General features: G+C 36.3%; 1 protein-coding gene across 1 annotated transcript; it reads right to left on the bottom strand.

Annotated features, from left to right (window-relative positions):
• Positions 1-542: 542 nt before the first annotated feature.
• Positions 543-5141, bottom strand: LOC21397703 (LRR receptor-like serine/threonine-protein kinase). Its single transcript, XM_010104211.2, has 3 exons — positions 2762-5141; positions 1944-2715; positions 543-1348 (listed from the first exon to the last, which is right to left on the bottom strand). The coding sequence occupies exons 1-3, from the start codon at positions 4862-4864 to the stop codon at positions 789-791; spliced, it is 3435 nt and encodes a 1144-aa protein (XP_010102513.2). The 5' UTR covers positions 4865-5141; the 3' UTR covers positions 543-788.
• Positions 5142-18061: the final 12920 nt, after the last annotated feature.

The raw sequence follows: 18061 nt of genomic DNA, 5'->3' as shown, positions 1-18061 counted from the left end.
GAGAGAGAGAGAGTTAAATGGCTTTAGAAGTTGCAATTATGTAGATCATAGACATAGGAGAGAGAGAGAGAGAGAGAGAGTTAAATGGCTTTAGAAGTTGCAATTATGTAGATCATAGACATAGGAGAGAGAGAGAGAGAGAGAGAGTTAAATGGCTTTAGAAGTTGCAATTATGTAGATCATAGACATAGGAGAGAGAGAGAGAGAGAGAGAGTTAAATGGCTTTAGAAGAACAAACATTGCCCACATTTCCCCACAACCACACATTTCAACCTCTCCACTCTAAGCCAATAATTCACATCCCCAAGAAGAGTACTAATCATCCTAGAATTAGTATTAATAAACATGATTAAAAATTGCATAAGCAACACCGCATATTAATGCACAAAATTCCATCAAACACATAATCCTCTCTTGCTCTTTTTAATGTATGTTGCAATCATGATTCTGAAAGTGACTTCACATTCAAGCTTTGCAAAACATTTATGTCCACCTCACATGCCTCAACTGATCATCTACCGTACGTTAACCATGAATTTAAAAGTGGCAAAATCAATTAAAATAGCCTGCTGTACACTCAGTTAATCTGCAGCTAATCTCCCTTTGTCATTTGTTTTAATTTAAACTCAAAACTAATAATTAAATTTTACCCTTTTCCTAAAATTAATTACTCTTTACACTGCCTCATAGTTTGCTCTCTATTCCTAACTAATCACGAGCAAAGTTGTGATCTCCTAGAAGTATATATATCTCTCTCATCACTACCACATTGTCACAAGATTAATACGTTATTGATTATTATTCTTGTTGTTATTGTTGGTGTTGTTTTCGGAGACATAGCCAGCTGAGGAAGATGAGTAATTAGTGAGTGAGCAACGAGACGAGCCTTGTAGAAGCAGCAATTCAGCCGGTTTTACTGCCATGGAAGAAGAAGAATAAGTGGTATTTGTAGTAGTATTGGTAGTACTACCATTATCCAATTTCTTGTTGTTGTTGAGCTTCTGTGAGTCGTTTCCTATGGTGGGGTCTTGTCGAATTTCCTTCAACAAGGCCGCGACGTCCTTCATGCTCGGCCGGTCATCAGCGCGGGTGCTCGTGCAGAGGAGGGAGATTCCGAGGGCTTGGAGCATCTCTTGTATCAGAATGTCTGGATGTCCTTGAAGTTTTGGATCAAGGATCTCAACTGGGTCCTTTTTGCTCTTCAAGTGGTCTCGGACCCATTGTATGACATGTTGGCCATCAGGGAATGAGGGATCCACCGGCTTTTTCCCTGTTATTATCTCCAAAAGGACCACTCCAAAGCTATACACATCGCTCTTTTCTGTGATTTTCAGCATCGAAGCATATTCTGCAAATCAATTTGATCATATTAAAAGGAATTGATATATGTCCGATTCTTTTCAAATGATGAAAAAAGAAAGGAAGGGCTTTTATTCTGCTTATACAGGAAAATTTGTTTGAGCAAATTAATAAAACAAATCCCATGAACAGGAAAAGGATTGGGTCATTATTAACAGACAAAGAAAGAGATAATTGATGGATGACAACAGACAAAAAGGTGTAGAAATTACTGTGTACGTCTAGCAAAAACAAAATGCGCCTAACGCTGCCAAAATCCATGAAGTGAAAATATGGGAAATGAACACCAAAACGACCAACTAATAATAATTGTTAAGTAACAATAATAACAGAACCCTCTACCAAAAAAACACATGTTTCATGACAATTCTTGCTTTTTTTCTCGCAGCCACAGAACAGATTTAGACTCTATTCCAGAACAATAACAACAAATAATTGAATCAAATTATTGGCAGAATTTTGTAGTAGCTAAAATTACAAACAGTAATAATAATAATAATAATTAACGGAATTTAATGAAAATTTAACGGTTCAGTAAATATGTGCTAATAATAGAACAGTAAAATATGAGATTAACAACTTACCCGGCGCAATGTAGCCGTAAGAACCGGCGAATTGGGGGTTGGCCGAAAACGAACCGTTTTGATCGTCATCGAGCAATCGGGCGAGACCGAAGTCGGCCAGGCAAGCCTCGTACCGTTCACCGAGCAGGATATTGTGCGCCTTGACGTCCCGGTGCACAATAGCAGGGACGCAGTCGTGGTGCAAGTACGCCAAGCCCTCGGCAACGCCCAGCGCTATCTTCAGCCGGGTGTCCCACTCCACTAATCCTGCGCTCCCCTCGTGAAGCAACGAAGCCAAGTTCCCGTTGGCCATGTAACTGTAGAAGAGAAGCTTCGTCTTCCGATTTGCTCCCCAACCGAGCAATCGGACGATGTTCCGGTGTCGGATACTAGCCAGCGTGGCGATCTCCGACGAAAATGACGCCGCCGAACACTTCTCCGAGGACCGGAATCTTTTCACGGCGAGGGTTGTTCCCGACGGGATTTCGACTCTGTGAACGACGCCGCTTCGGCCCCGACCTATTACGCTGCCAGGTATCAGTGACTTTGCCACGTCGGATATCGACAGTTCGAGTTTTTGGAAGAGAGTGACTTCCCATGGTGGGCCCATCTCCACGTCACCATCGGCTTCAAGATCGCTCTCGTGGTCCCCACCGGCCCCATGCCTTTTGGCTCCGACGACGACGTAGAGCGCCGCCAGGAGGAGGACCCCGGCTGTGCAGAGAAGGACGATCATGGCCACGCGCGCCGCCGTACTGTGTCTCATGCCGTTACGGGCCGACCAGGGCCCCGCCCCCCGCCGTACTGTGTCTCATGCCGTTACGGCGGTTATCGGCGTTGCAGCTGTCGCCAGCGAAGCAGAGGGAGGGGTTGCCGGAGAGGACGCTGAGGGGGAGCTTCGCGAAGAAGGGCGTGTCCGGCACGCGCCCGGAGAAGCCGTTATTGGAGACGTTGAGGACCACGAGGTTCTGCATGTCGGCGAGGACGTGGAGGTCGCCGGTGAGCTGGTTGTAGGAGAGATCCAGAATTCCGAGCTTGTCCAAGGTCGTCAATTCTTCCGGTACTACGCCAGAGAGCTTGTTTCGGCTTAGATTCAGAGCGATTTCCAGCGCTGGAAGCTTCCCCATACTCCCTGGAATCTGTCCGGTGAGCTGATTTGCGCTCAGGTCGAGCAATTGTAGCTTCGAAAACGATTGGAGCAGGCTCGGAATTGTTCCGGAGAATCGGTTCTTCCCTAGGATGAGCTTAGTGAGTGAACTCAGCGATCCGATGCCGGGACTTATGGCTCCTTCGATCAAATTATCTGATAAGTCGAGGTATTGCAGAGTGACGAGCCGTTCAAAACCTCGTGGAAGGTTTCCGCCGATTGAATTGGAATGCAGATCGAGGAACGTCAGATTCCGGCAACTGGAGATCTCCTCCGGTATGACTCCGGTGATCCGGTTCGATCCGAGATCCAAGAAATTCAGAAACCTCAAATTCCCAATCTGCGGCGGAATCGCTCCAGTCAGCTTGTTGTCGCTAGCCCTAAACCGAATCAGCGACGAGCAGTTCCCAATTTCCGGAGGAATTATACCAGACAGATTGTTCGACAAAAGAAGCAACTTACTAAGCTTCTCGAGCTCGAAGATTCCGCTAGGAATCGATCCAGTGAGAAAATTCTGCGACAAATCAATGGCTTCAAGATTCCTACACTTCGACATCGACGGCGGAATGTTGCCTTCGAGCTTGTTCTGCCACAGGTACATCAACGTTAGATTCGAGAGGTTTCCCATCTCGGTAGGAATCGTACCGGCGATCTGGTTATTATCCAATTCAATATGAGTGATCTTCCCACAGTTCCCGATCTCCACTGGAATCTCTCCGGAGATCTGATTCATACTAAGCTGGAGCTCCTGGAGCGAAGTGAGATTCCCAAACGACTTTGGAATGCTTCCCGTAAGCGAGTTCATCGACATGTCGATGACCGAAAGCTCAACGCAGTTCCCAATCTCCGATGGAATAGTCCCGACCAAGTTGTTCTGCCACAGCAAAAGATTCTGAAGCTTCCTCAGGTTCCCCAGCCCACTGGGAATCGATCCAGAGAGCGAATTCTCGTACAAGTAGATGTTCTGAAGCTCGTCGCAGTCTCCGAGCTCCTTCGGTATCGGGCCAGAGAGAAGAGCGGTGTAAATAGCCAACGTCTGAAGCTTCTTCAGCCTTCCAATGGAGGAAGGAAGAAAGCCAGAGAGACTCGTCTCCGCAAACCCTAACATGGCTAAATTAGTACAGTTTCCAATCTCTTCAGGCAAAGGACCTTCCAAGTTCTTGTTTCCGCCCGCTCGAATGGCTTCCAACCGGCTCAACCTCCCAATGCTGCTCGGAATCCCGCCGCTGAGCTGATTATCATACAGAGTCAGCCATTTCAAGCTCGTCAAATTACCAATGTGATCAGGAATCGCCCCTTCCAATTCATTCGAGTTCAGTATCATCCTCTCTAGCCTAACCAATCCGCATAAGTCGACCGGAACTTCTCCGGTTAACGCGTTTTCGCTGAGGTCTAATTCGATCAAATTCGGCAGCGAACCGATCTCCCTCGGGATTCCGCCGGTGAGATTGGTTCCCGACAATATCAGCGTGTTCAACGACGACAAGGAGGAGAAGTTCGACGGGAGTTCGCCGAGCAAATCGACGTACTTAAGGCCGAGTCCGACAACCTCGTTGTTGAAGTTGCAGGTGATTCCGAACCAAGAACACGGGGTGGCGTCATTGGGGTCCCAATTGGAGAGTGATTGAAGTGAGGAGCCATTGAGAGTTTGCTTCCATGAGAGAAGAGCTTGGCCCTGTTGGTTGAGGGCTAAAGCCATGCAAGGGAAGTGGATGACCATGATGGTGAGGGAAGAGGAGAGGAGGATTAAGAAGAAAGAAGAGAAAGTCCATGATGTTATTGGGTTTAGAGGCATTACAAATTACAATTTTCGTGGCTACAAATTCCAAAGAGGTGAGGAACAGGAAAGGAAGTGTTTTTAAGTTTTGAGCTTAAGCTAAACCTAGGGAGGAACCAAAATGATCATGTCTGGTGGGCTATAATGTGGTGTCTTATGTTTTGTATGTTTTTCTTTTTTCTTTTTTTGTTTGGGGAGGGTTAAATTATTAGTGTATGTATTATAAGAAATTGAGAAAGACCCAGAATCTGCGGATCCAAGTTATGTTTGTGCAGAGAAGAAATGGAATTTTGGAGGGCTGTTTTTTCGGATTTGTTTATATGGTGGTGGTGGGGTGGTGGGAAGTGGGGATTACTGTTTTTTAATTCAAAAAGAAACAGAGAGAGAGAGAGAGAGAGAGAGAGTGAGAGTGAGAGAGAGAGAGAGATGTGTGAGAGTGAGTATGTGAGTGACGTTTGTCTACAACTCTATTGTGGGAACTTGATCTTTTGTACAGGAACAATAATCTTTCATTTTCGCTTTGGATTTTTTGATAACGGGAGCTTCTCTAGTATTTGGCTTTTCTTATCGGTGAAGTCAGTTTCATCTAAGTTAAAATCATATAGATTAAAAAAAATGTACAATACAGATAATTTTTAATACTGATTTAACGGTTAGAAATAGAAATTTTTTGATAATTCATTTTTTTATAACCTATTAGAGAAATTACTTTTCATAGGATGTAAGAGGAAAAAATAGTAAGTGAAAGTATCCAATTTGTATAGTATAAGTTCTTAATCAGTTGCATCACATTTGGCCAACTGGCATCTTGAGGTGTCTGACTCATCCAATGTTTTAGGTGGAGTTATTAGTAAGTATCAAAAAACTACTCTGTGGGCTTAACTTCACCAAGAAATGATGAAAAGTTTTTAAAGTGAGAATGATATCTGAACCTTTGAGAGCTAGGATGAGATTGGAGCCAATATTTGGCTTTGTCATTAGGGAGTGAAAATTATGAATTGAAAGTATCATTTTGGAATTTATATGATATGGTACAATTTGGACCCAAATAAGTTGTACTCATGGGATACTTCCTTTCGGTTGTGAGAGTTAGAATTAGATTAACTCTTGTTTATGTCCGAAAACACCCTTTAAAGTATTTTAAAAGCTGCAAAAAGATGGCCATTAGAAAAAACAAAGCTGCAAGAGGATGCTGCCATGATTTATCAAGTCTATGTCCATTTCTCATTTAGGTTAAAACATTCAAATCAGATGCAGACTTTTTATCCTACCGTTAAAACTGAGTTTTTTAGGGTTTTTTTTTTTTTTTTTTTTTTTTTTGAATGAAGAGTGCTTAGATTTAGATCTCTGATTTTATATTTTAAAAAACTGTGGACATGGACATTGGATCAGATGGCAATATGAGATATGGTACGATCCGTTTGTCCTCTAAATTCTGATTTGTTAGACATTGTATTTTATATATCATATATAAATCCAAATTTAATATCCAAGTATGACCAAATTTGTGAAGTTCTGAATTAAAATTAATTTAGCACATATCAGTTTTATATTAAAACTTAGATTGACTTGGTGCTCTACAGCCCACAAAATCTGGCACCCTTTTTCAATTAAAACCCATTTTTAAGGTTTTGGTGAGTGATAAAATTAAAAGTTGATCACGTGATGTTGTGTGATCACAATAGGCCATATAACTTTCCTCTGATAATTATTATGAACCATTTGGATTCTTAGGTTCATTATTTTCTTTTTTTATATGCAAGTATAAGATGTATGGCCGCACATAATGCTTGCCTCGTGACCATGCTGTAGGGTTGATATTATTTTACTCAAACTATCTTACTAGTATGTCTAATTAGGACTCTAGGCATGAGATGTAAAGGAGTGTACATGAGAGAGAGAGAGAGAGAGAGAGAGAGAGAGATTTAGAGTTGTTTAATGGGCCAAAACCGGCCAAGGTGTAGGACAGCTTTTGGTGTATTGATCTTTTTATCAATGTCGTTGGCAAATGAGGAAAAGACAAGCGCACCCCATCAAAAGTAGACAACTCCCTTACTATTTATTCTCTTTTAAAAACAAAGGGATTTCTCCGGCAAGACCAATAAAAATGAATTAATTATGCGTTTTTATTTTTTTATTCATTAGATTTATATTAAAATTTATCTATTCAGTATCTTTTTTAATTTTAATGTGATTTTAATCGTATTTAACAATTTAAAATGTGGATTACTGATTAAACGCCTCATCGTAGGAAGACTGAAAGAAAGAATTGGAGGGAGGAAAAAAGTCTCCTTAAATTATCTCTCATTTTCTATGTTTCTTTTATGATTACTTCAACACTTGCTAAGAAAACAAAACCAATTTTCCTTGAGAAAAAAATATCTTTTTATCAATGTCGTTGGCAAATGAGGAAAAGACAAGCGCACCCCATCAAAAGTAGACTACTCCCCTACTATTTATTCTCTTTTAAAAACAAAGGGATTTCTGCGGCAAGACCAATAAAAATGAATTAATTATGCATCTTTATTTTTTTAATTATTAGATCTATATTAAAATTTATCTATTATATATATATTTTAATTTAATGTGATTTTAATTAGATTTTACAGTTTAAAATATACATTACTGATTGAACGCCTCATCGTAGGAAGACTTTGAAAGAAAGAATTGGATAGAGGAAAAAAGTCTCGTTAAATTATCTCTCATTTTTTATGCTTCTTCTATGATTACTTCAACACTTTGCTAAGAAAACAAAACCAATTTTCCTTGAGAAAAAAATATTTTGTGGTACGAGGTCATTCTACATATAAAGTTGCCTATAGCGAATGTAATTTGCTGATCAAGAAGCTATTTGCATGAATTATACTAGCTTTTGAAGTTTAAAATTTTGTGAGATAAGAATGTGGCCAAGCTCGTGAATATGAAATACATTGCAAGCTGACTTGTCACGCCCCCCAAATGGGGTGGGTGACGTGAAGCTCGATTTGGGATTAATAAAACAGATTCCCAACCGGGCCCCACTCAACTGCATTAAAATATAATTAAATTACAGAATTTCAGAGCCTCTTACACACAGGACTCCACCCCACATGACATACAGTATCGTACATATATGAGCATGTAAATAATCATTACAACAGACATCAACCACAGTCTAGTAAATCCAAATATTACATAAGTTTACAGAATTCTCAAATTCCTTACATTTATTCAAGATGATGAACTCAATCCTCTCTTGATCCAACAGTAGCAATCTTCCGCTACCCCGCACCGCTCTTAGAGTCTCCTGTGAGGGGTTTAATACATTTGAAAAAAAAATAAAACGTGAGCGAAATGCCCAGTAGGATATAATTTGAAATAAATGTTATAAATAAATGAATAATGAATGTGCGAGGGAATACATAAATGAATAAGTAAATAAAATAAGACATTCAGTCCCGACAGAACAGTCGGAACCTCACATCCTTTTTCTCAAAGGAAACGTAACTGTAAATAACCGTTTTACAGGCTTCAGCAAGTAATTAGTACAAATTACTTACCTAACCAAGTGCCTCGCCTACGAGGACCGAGTTTCGGGTTCTACCCCCGAGGATGCACTCTCCGCATCCTATCTAGGCTTACAGCAATAGACTCTATTACCAATTCACAAGATCTCTTTGCTTAAGAAATCATTCATTAACATTCTAAAATCATTTTTATGACCCCACGAACTACTCAAGCCACGGGCCCCATGACTGGGCAAGCCATGAGGTTCCATGACTAAACAAGCCATGATTTTCAAAGCGTTTTCTTTCACAAATCAATCCCTTTCTTTAAAACATTTTCAAGGCCAAAATCCTTTTTGGAAACAGGTTCACAAGGAGAAGGGATAGAAATCCTACCTCGCACGATCAAACTTGGGACTAGTGTTGCCTTTTCCGGCTTCCGCTTCCTCAAGCCCCTTCAGTCTGAATCATCAGCGATCACTAATGCAAGACAACACTTTAGGATCAATTCTCATTCCTAAAACAATCCAAATCTCAATTTCCAACCAAGATTTCCTATTAGTGTGCCCTAATCCATTTTCATATTTTAAATTATCATTCCAAGGGTTTTCAATCTCAAATCAAGAATTAACAATGCTAATCCATCTATCTCAAGTCCCCAAATGAAGCTAATTTGGGTTCTCCCCGAAAACAGGGGTCAAAACAGCAATTTCAGGCCAAACAGGGTCAAACCCCGTGTCAACCGGTCGACCGGTGATAGAGCAGTGCAACACTACCGGTCGACCGGTAGTGTGCACACCGGTCGACCGGTCAGCCTACAATCCGATCAACTGCATGGGTCGACCGGTTTCCATGTGATCCGGTCGACCGCACAGGTCGACCGGTGGAATCAGCTGCGCGAGAGAAGCTCACAAAAATCAATTCAAAACCTGCAAATCCAGTCCCAAATCGAGATATTTCAAAGGGAAACGACTAGATCTGAGTTCTAGGTCCTAAAACAAGTCCAAAGAACCCAAGATCTCTAATTTCTACTCTAGTTTTACTCAAAAACCATCAAAATCCGGTTTGAACCAAAAATAAGTTTTGAAATTCAAAAACATGAGATTCAAGAGAGGTTCTTTCAGTAATCTTACCTCGAATCCTTCTCTTGACGTTGAAAACTTCTTTAAATCTTTTCTTGGTTCAAGATCCGTTTGATTTGGGACACAAATGAGAGAGAGAGAGAGAGAGAGAGAGAGTGAGCGGGAGAGTGAGAGTGAAGGAGAGAGAGAGAGTGCACGGGAAAGGAAAGAGAAAGGAAAGGAAAAAGGAAAAAGGAAAAGAAAAGAAAAGGAAAAGAAAAAGAAAATGACATGTGTCAATATTTTAAAGAACAGTCCAGAAATGCGCCCATACACACTTTTGGGTTAAAATAAATTACTGAGAATAATTTAGATACCTTGGAACTGTTTAAACTCACACGTGTCAGAAACATTTATTAATTAAACTCAATTAATAATCCAGATTAGGCACACTAATAATCTCAATTACCTTAATTAATCTCAATTAATTCTTCAGGGTGTTACATGACTTGTTGGCACAATTCGCATGTATTGCATTGTTTATGCAAACATATCCTTATACATGGTAATTTTTTTTGTTTTCCCTTTCCAAGTTCAAAAGTATGCATAGGTAATCCTGACATGAAATTAGTTTACTAGTGAATTTTGAGATTTCGAATTAAAGTTACCTTGAGACATTTTCATCGGTAAGATTTATGAACTGTCTCGTTGATTTTTATTTTTTCTAACAAAATGAGACGATTAATATAGTACGCAGAATTATTAAAGCTACAAAAGAACTTTAAATTTGGAAATTATTTAAGAATATAAACCAATAACTAGATTTTTTTTTAATAAACGTCCCACTTAGAGCTGAGCTGATAACAGTGTAGACACATGAGATGTACGATTTCTACTGTTTTATAGCTTTCACCATTTCCTTGTCATTTGCATGAAAGACTACTTTTAACTGGGCCATTGTATGGGGTCGCTATGCATGTTATCCTTCTTATTCATTTTCCACCACAACATTTAGATAGGTTTTTCCATTCGCAAGATCGATCATGATACCTAGCTAGTAACTACCAAATGAAATCATGGCTTTGTCGAACCACATGATCATAATTTAATAACACTACTGAAGTATATAATGGTCGTACAACATATACTTGTTTTAAGTTAATTGGCAACCCCTACAGTGAAAAAAAAATTTACGGGTGGAACCCGTACTTTTAACCGTTAGATTAATTTTTCAACAGTCAGATCTATACATGTCTGTATTAAAAATTTACAGCGTGTCACATAAAATTGCTTCTGCTGCAGATCTAACCATTGAAAAATTAAGGGTAATTTGCACAAATGGTCCCCAACCTTTTTAAAATGTGACAGTTTGGTCCCTAATTTTTGTTGTTGACAAAACGACCCCCAACCTATTTAAAAAGGTGCAATCTCATTCTTTCCGTCAATTGTCGTTCAAAAGGTAACAACACAGTGCACATGAGAACCCACGTGGTCTATGTTGTTGCTGGAAAGATGAAATTGCCCTTAATTACAGTAATGTTATTCAAATTTTTTTTTAGAGAAAAGTTTCCGCACCCAAATTCAGCCCCAATTCAGCACCCTCAATTGCATTTTAAAGCAAAGATTTAGAGGGATTTCACCGCTGAACTTATTTGCCGTGAGGTCTAACTCCTCTAAGCTGCTGTTAATCCCTAGATTTGGAGGTATGACTATGACACCAGAGAATTGATTGTTAAATAATGAAACATTTTTGAGTTGCTTCAGCTCGGTTATCTCCAAGGGTAGCTCACCAGAAAGACAGTTATTATTCACAAGGATCTGCTCAAGACTGGGAATCTTCCATATACTAAGCGGTATTTCACCGGCTAAACGGTTGTCAAACAGTTCAAGGTCTTGCAACTCAAACAGAAAACCCAACTCACTGGGAATTTTCCCTTCAAGTTGGTTTGCATACAACTGTAGTTCTTTCAAGGCTTTACAGCTTCCAAATTCAGCAGGTATTTTACCACTGAAATAGTTCTCCACAAGGTATAGAAATTCTAGCTTTTTTTAGTTGGCCAAAAGAATATGGGATATTGCCCATTAAGGGCCCGTTCGGTTCGCTAATTCGAATTTTTAATTTGAGTTAAGATGTAATATTGTGTGAGAGCTTTTTACTGTAGCAAAAAAGTTAAATGTGATTGTTTTTGAGAGCCCTTTATTGTAGCAAAACACATATTCTAAACTCAAATCAGCGAAAAGAACAGGGCCTAAGTTACTCGGGACAGTAAAAAACCCTGATAAACTGCTACAGTTGCCCAAACTTGGAGGAAGGCCTCCATTAAAACTATTTAGTGACAAATCAAGACCAACTAGGTTCTTACAAATACCTAGTTTCCAAGGAATTCTACCGACAAGGCGATTGTTGGCTACCTGTAGATAAGTAGGGCTGAACAAGGCGATTACACATATACCCCAAATTCAGTCCCAATTCTCTCAAGATGTGATTTTACACATATATCTCAACAATATGGGCCACATGGGTTCTCACGTGCAATGTACCGTTACCTTTTAGACGATAATTAACGGAAAGGATGAGATTGCACTTTTTTAAATAGGTTGGAGCCGTTTTGTTAAAAAAAAAAATTAAGAATCAAATTGTCACATTTTAAAAAGGTTAAGGACCATTTATACAAATTACCTAAAAATTAATCCAACCTTAAAAATAGAGGGTCGGTGGGTTTTTTTAGAGTCTCACGGTAAAAAAGCCAAGTTAATTACCAAATTGATATTACAACCACGTAAAGCATAATTTTCGACCATCTCCTCTTCCTAATATAATGTACTCTTGCGCGTTTTTTAATGTTATATATCTTCCTTATAATCAAATCAATTAATTTGCAGACCTTAATTACGCAGTTCAAAGGTTCAAACAAGAGAAAAAAGGAAATCAAATTAGTATATTTAATTTTGCACTGATTTCTTATATAACACTAAATCAAAAAAGTATTTCCATCCGTTTTATTTTTTGTGCAGCATTTTATAGTTGCTTGTAGTAATTATAATAATTAATGACCTGAAATTACACAAAATAAAATAATCAAAACTGGTGCTTTTTTATAAGTAATTTTTTATTAGAACTAATTAATTGCCATAAGAAAAATTAACCATTTAATATATATGTCTTTTGATATATATTTACGTGGCGGCTAAAGTGAAACATCCAACAATTCGTATCCCATTTTGTGGTGATCTTTTTGTTTTTGCTGTTTTCTTTTTTACTTTTGTGCCGGTGGGTTAATCTTTTTCTCTTTCTTTTATTATGAAAATACATGAGATAATTATAATTAACTTTAGGCTCCAAGTTAAGATCAGCTGTCCCATTTTTTGTTTTGTTGTCTATCTTTCCAATTAAATTTTACCACATCGTGATTTATTTAAGTATTTTTAATATTTTATTTCTATTTATGTGATTAAGCTTCTAAATTTAGATGTCATAATAAATAATTAATAGAGAAACAACTATTACGACAGAAAAATAGAGACAACAGATCTAGATTCCTAAATAGGTTTTAATTTTGTTGGAGGGTAGTGTAATATTCGGTTGCAATAGTTGTCTCACTCCCAAAACAAACACTACACATGAAAAAATAGAGAATCTATTTTTAAGAGTGCACGAGTCTAGACTTTTACTATTTATTCTTGATAAATACCCTTTTGTTAGAGTAATTTATTTGATTAAAAAGGTTACGAATAAAAAATAAAAGATAAAAATGATCCATAAGTATTTGTTAAGATTACCCCACACATACATCTAGAATGGGTCCTGATTTGATCTCATTAAAACCAAAGATGTTGGAAGATTCCGAAATTAGTTTCTCAGTAATGATCATACATCATATTCTGGATACCCTTTTAGGCCCTTAACGGTCATCATAAACATATTTTCACTGTGTAATTAGCATCATTAGATACTAATCAATCATTGTTCGAATAATTGCCTTTAATATTTATGCGTGCATGCTAATATATATAGCGAAAAATGAATCATGTTTCCTATTCATGTGCTCATTAAGTGCAAATCACGATCTACACCTAAGGAAAAAAAAAAAAATCAAAAGAGGGAAGAAAGATACTGCTTTTGATTTTTTTATTTTTAAATTAATCTCAAACGGTGAAGAATATGGAAAGTAATTTATTTGTTACTCAATAACGGAATAAAGTTTAAGATGATATAACGTCGCATTTTAAAATTTGGAGGCAAAATGACATAAGTGATATAATTTGAGGAAAATAAGGATGGTAATGGGGCGGGATGGGGGCGGAGGATTATTTCCCATCCCTATTCCCATCTTCCTAAACTATCCTCATCTCTGTCCCCATCTCCACATAAGAAAAGGCGGGGTTGAAGTCGGAGATTCTCCATTGGAGGAGCCTTCTCATACCCACCATATTTCTCATCATATAGGACTATGCATTTTAAAATTATAGCAGCTTCAAATAAAATTAAATAAAAATTCATGATAAATTTAAACCAAAATGAAAGGTTCCATAATAAAAATTAAATTCTTACATATTGCAAATTGAATCAAAAGTAATAACCAACGCATAATAAAAAAAGTTTAAAAACATCAAAACATAAACGTAAATTATCTTTTCTTGCCTATTCCTAATAGCTTCAAAAGAAAATGAGGAGGCACTAGGCAGTGCATCCCTATGTGTATATATAATATAGGAGAAGATTAGTAATTGCCTTTTTTTTCCCGGCACAACGAACTATAGTTGATAGTTTTCTTTTCCCAATTAAAAAAAATGTAGTTATCATTTTTTGAAGTAAAAAGTATTTTTAAGAGATTTTGTGTATATATTTACATTATAAAACACATTAATATTGGGGCAGAGACGGGGTGAGGGGTAATTCCCTCATCCCCACCGCGCCACGAATTGAGGACTAGATTTTATTCCCATCTCTAATAATTGTCCCCATTCTCATCCTAGTCAGGGCGAGGCCCTGTTCCCGTGTGAATTATTGTCATCCCTAAAGAAAAACATATAAATTAATTTGAAAAAAAAATGAAAAAGCTAAAAACTAGGGAATTGGATGGAAGGGGGTACAAATGGAACAAAGTTTGAGAGGACAAAATGATACACTTCAAAAATTTGAGACAGAGTCATTAGTAATCACATAGTTTGGGGAAAAATATAATAATAATCCTTTTGAATATTGAAGAGTGCTTTGTATACCATCCATCACCTCTAGTTTTTTCTCTCACTTAATTTTAATAATAAAAAAGTAGCAGTAGATCCACAACTCACATACATCATACATGCATCCGAATATATACATATACATATATATATATATATATGTTGTAGTACCCTTTTTTAATAGGAAATCATAAAACGGGGGAGCAAGGATTCGATGTGTTGCAATGCTTGTCAACATTCTTGATCTTTTTTTTTTTTTTTTTTTTTTTTTTTTTTTTTTTTTTTTTTTTTTTTTTGCCTTCTTGTTATTTTATTGTGAGTTTCGTGGGCGAGGATTCCTTAAATGCAAAATGAAATTCTGTAATATGATATTTGGTCATGCAATAATTCCTTATTCCACGAAATATTTGATGAAGTAGTTACAATACTGCACTTAGTATAAGCAGTTGGGACTTTTATGCTGAAATAATGATCAAACCAATAATTATATATCATGGATATGGCTCTTAATTAAGTAGGTCCAGAAGATATCATGTATAATTGTATTTATTGCTAGTCTACGATGCATTATTCTATAACTAAAGGCATATTTCTAATTAATTGGTTTCAATATGATCCGCTAGTTTAAACTACTTTTCAAATGCAATATTAGGTGTGCCCGGGATCGTTTACCAGTCAAACTTCGTTGCCATATTAATATTGTTATTAATTTTTCCAACATTTTTTTTTCTCTTTTAAAAAGCGTGTTCTTTTTGTCTTAAGGAGATTACAGATGTTCTAAATCTCATTAACGAGACGTTTAGTTCATAGATTAGAATCATGAGATTAAAATTATTTTTGATTTACGTGTATTTTTTTTTGAGAAAAAATACTATAACGAACCATTAATCGTGATTCAAATCATGCTATGAATCCATTTATCAAACGTAGTTTAACTTTTTCTATTGATTACTTTAGAATGCTTTGTCTATGCGGCAAGTGTGAAATATTCCAAATTTTGATGATTCCAAAATCGTCTATTATTTTAAATAAAATGTACATGTCCAAATTTAATTATGTTTCAAGTGGTTATTAGACGTGTAAAATCTGTCCAAAAATCTTTGGTTGATCCTTCTTGGGATGAAACAGCTATATTAAAAGAAATTAAAAGATAAAACGAATTGAATTTGGCAGCGTAGATAATTTTCATTTTCATTTTTATAAACTATTTCTTGTCATCCACATGGCTAATTAATATCAGGTAATTACCAATATTATTATTCTTTGATCGTATTTTCTTCAAGTCTAAGGTAATCTCTCTTATACACGATATATTATTCAATAACTTCTTTTTGGTACAAAATAATTTCAAAACAAATACTAAAAAGCCAAATTCCAAAACGATTTAACTTTTTTTATATTTTTTAATACGGGTAATGCAAATTATTGGGTCGATTTGCTGCTTTTGTACAATTATTGAGTGGTGAATAAAGTACTACAAACAATCCCAATGAAAAAGGTCATCCATTAATTACATTGTTTGTCAACCATGCGATTATATTGACCATGAAACTTTTTAAAAGTTTGCCCCCTATGGCTCCACAACACGGTTGCAATACTGAAAACCACACAATTGGATGATACATACATGCATCATATAGTAGAATTTTAACTACACACACACACACATATCAAACTAAACAGTTTTATTTGTTAATTACATTAGTTTATTATAAGCCCTTAGGCCGTGTTTAAAATTAATCCCGTTTTTATTTTTTATGTTTAAAGACAAAAAATGAAAATATGAAAATATTTTTAAAACGGCGTTTGGCACAATAAAGATAAAAAATGGAAATGAAAACGATTTTTTGGTTTAGTGTAAAATGAGAGAGAAATGAAAAAACGATTTTTAGTCATTTTTCATTTTTTGTTTTTGTTTTCTCCTCTCTCGAGCAGAGAGAAAGAGAGAGAGAGACATTAATGGATTTTTTTAATACTGAAAATAATATCTTGATAAAACTACTAAATGCATTTTCAAAAATGATTTCTGTCTGATATTAAAAACGTTTTTATTTTCATTTTCATACAAAAAATAAAATTATTTTAGAACGAGTTTCAAACGCACCCTTAATGTTTATACTATTATGGTTAGGGTCATATAATTAGCTCTATATATTCTTTCCTTAAAAGGGTTTCCCATGCATTTCTTTGATGTTTTTTTTTTAATGTGTTCCTTTTATTTTTTTAACACACATTATTGTTTGTTTGTTTTTTTTTTCCTTTGTGTTTGGTGGGTTTTGTTCTTTTGCTCTTTCTTGCTTATTTGAATGTTCTTCCCTTCTTTCAAGGTTAATTGCCAACTTAGCTTTTCTTCTTTCGGCACTAAAGAAAGGTCACAAACAAATTTAATCGAGTGAAGATAGAAAAGTAACCCAATCATACTATTGTTTAATAAGCGCTACGTACTCCTTGCTTTAAACTTTCCTTATTTAAAACTGAATTATCATCTTTCTATAGCTAGCAAGCAAATTGCCTTTGTGCATGGACCACGGGGAGCCACTCATAAACTTACAGTGTGTTTGGTACCGTAGAAAATAAAAAGGAAAGAAAATAAAGGAAGGATTTTTAGAGGAAAATAGAATTTTAAATTGTTTGGTAGAAAGGAAATGAGAAGGAAGGAAAATAAAAATTTATGGGGCCTACTAATTTTTAATCCTTCAAACTTTAGAAAGAAAAGATGAGGGAAAAAATTTAACAAAAAAATGAGATGTAAAATAACAATTTTAACCCTTATTATTCATCATATTTTTATTTGTATTGAGATATTATTGTAAAATGTCTTAAATTTGACATTTTTTTTTTCACTTTTCTTTCTCTTCTACCAAACAACATTGAGAGAAAATCATGTTACTTCCTTTACTTAAGTATTTTACTTCTCTTTCCTTTTTCTTTTCTATCCATCTTACTAAACATAGCTTAGTGTTGATCTTCTTTCTGTCCGATTGTTCAAAGTTCAAAATCAATCCTCATCCAATCAGAGAATATTTGCCGTTGAAGGGCAATGACAAACAAATTCATGATCCTAGTGGTATGTAATATTAGGAGCGGAGTCAGAAAAATAGGTCATGAGAAATGGGAATTGTGACCAACTAATTTTAATTCATAAACGATAAATGGACCGGGTTATTAGAATGTGGGACAACATGAAATTTTTAAAAGAGGAAATTATGGGTGCGTTTAGAACTCGTTCCAAAATAATTTTGTTTTTTGTATGAAAATAAAAATGAAACGTTTTCAATTTCAGACAGAAATCATTTTTAAAAATGTGTTTGGTAGTTTTATTAAGAGATTATTTTCAGTATAAAAAAACCCATTAATGTCTCTCTCTTTCTGCTCGAGAGAGGAGAAAACGAAAATAAAAAATGAAAAACGACTAAAAGTTATTTTTCATTTCTCTCTCATTTTACACTAAACCAAAAAATCGTTTTCATTTCCGTTTTTTT

This window comes from Morus notabilis, unplaced genomic scaffold (assembly GCF_000414095.1).
Source record: "Morus notabilis unplaced genomic scaffold, ASM41409v2 Scaffold125, whole genome shotgun sequence".
Lineage (NCBI taxonomy): Eukaryota > Viridiplantae > Streptophyta > Magnoliopsida > Rosales > Moraceae > Morus > Morus notabilis.
Note: the sequence above shows the minus strand (reverse complement) of the source record. Positions and strands in the feature narration are given on the sequence as shown.

What these genes read in the sequence shown, in the direction of transcription:
- LOC21397703 (XM_010104211.2), bottom strand. Translation starts at nt 4,864, where the DNA reads ATGCCTCTAAACCCAATAACATCATGGACTTTCTCTTCTTTCTTCTTA. An exon ending in GCTTCGCTGGCGACAGCTGC is followed by an intron (nt 2,716 to 2,761) that starts AACGCCGATAAC and finishes GTACGGCGGGGG; the next exon opens with GCGGGGCCCTGGTCGGCCCG. An exon ending in TTACGGCTACATTGCGCCGG is followed by an intron (nt 1,349 to 1,943) that starts GTAAGTTGTTAA and finishes ATTGATTTGCAG; the next exon opens with AATATGCTTCGATGCTGAAA.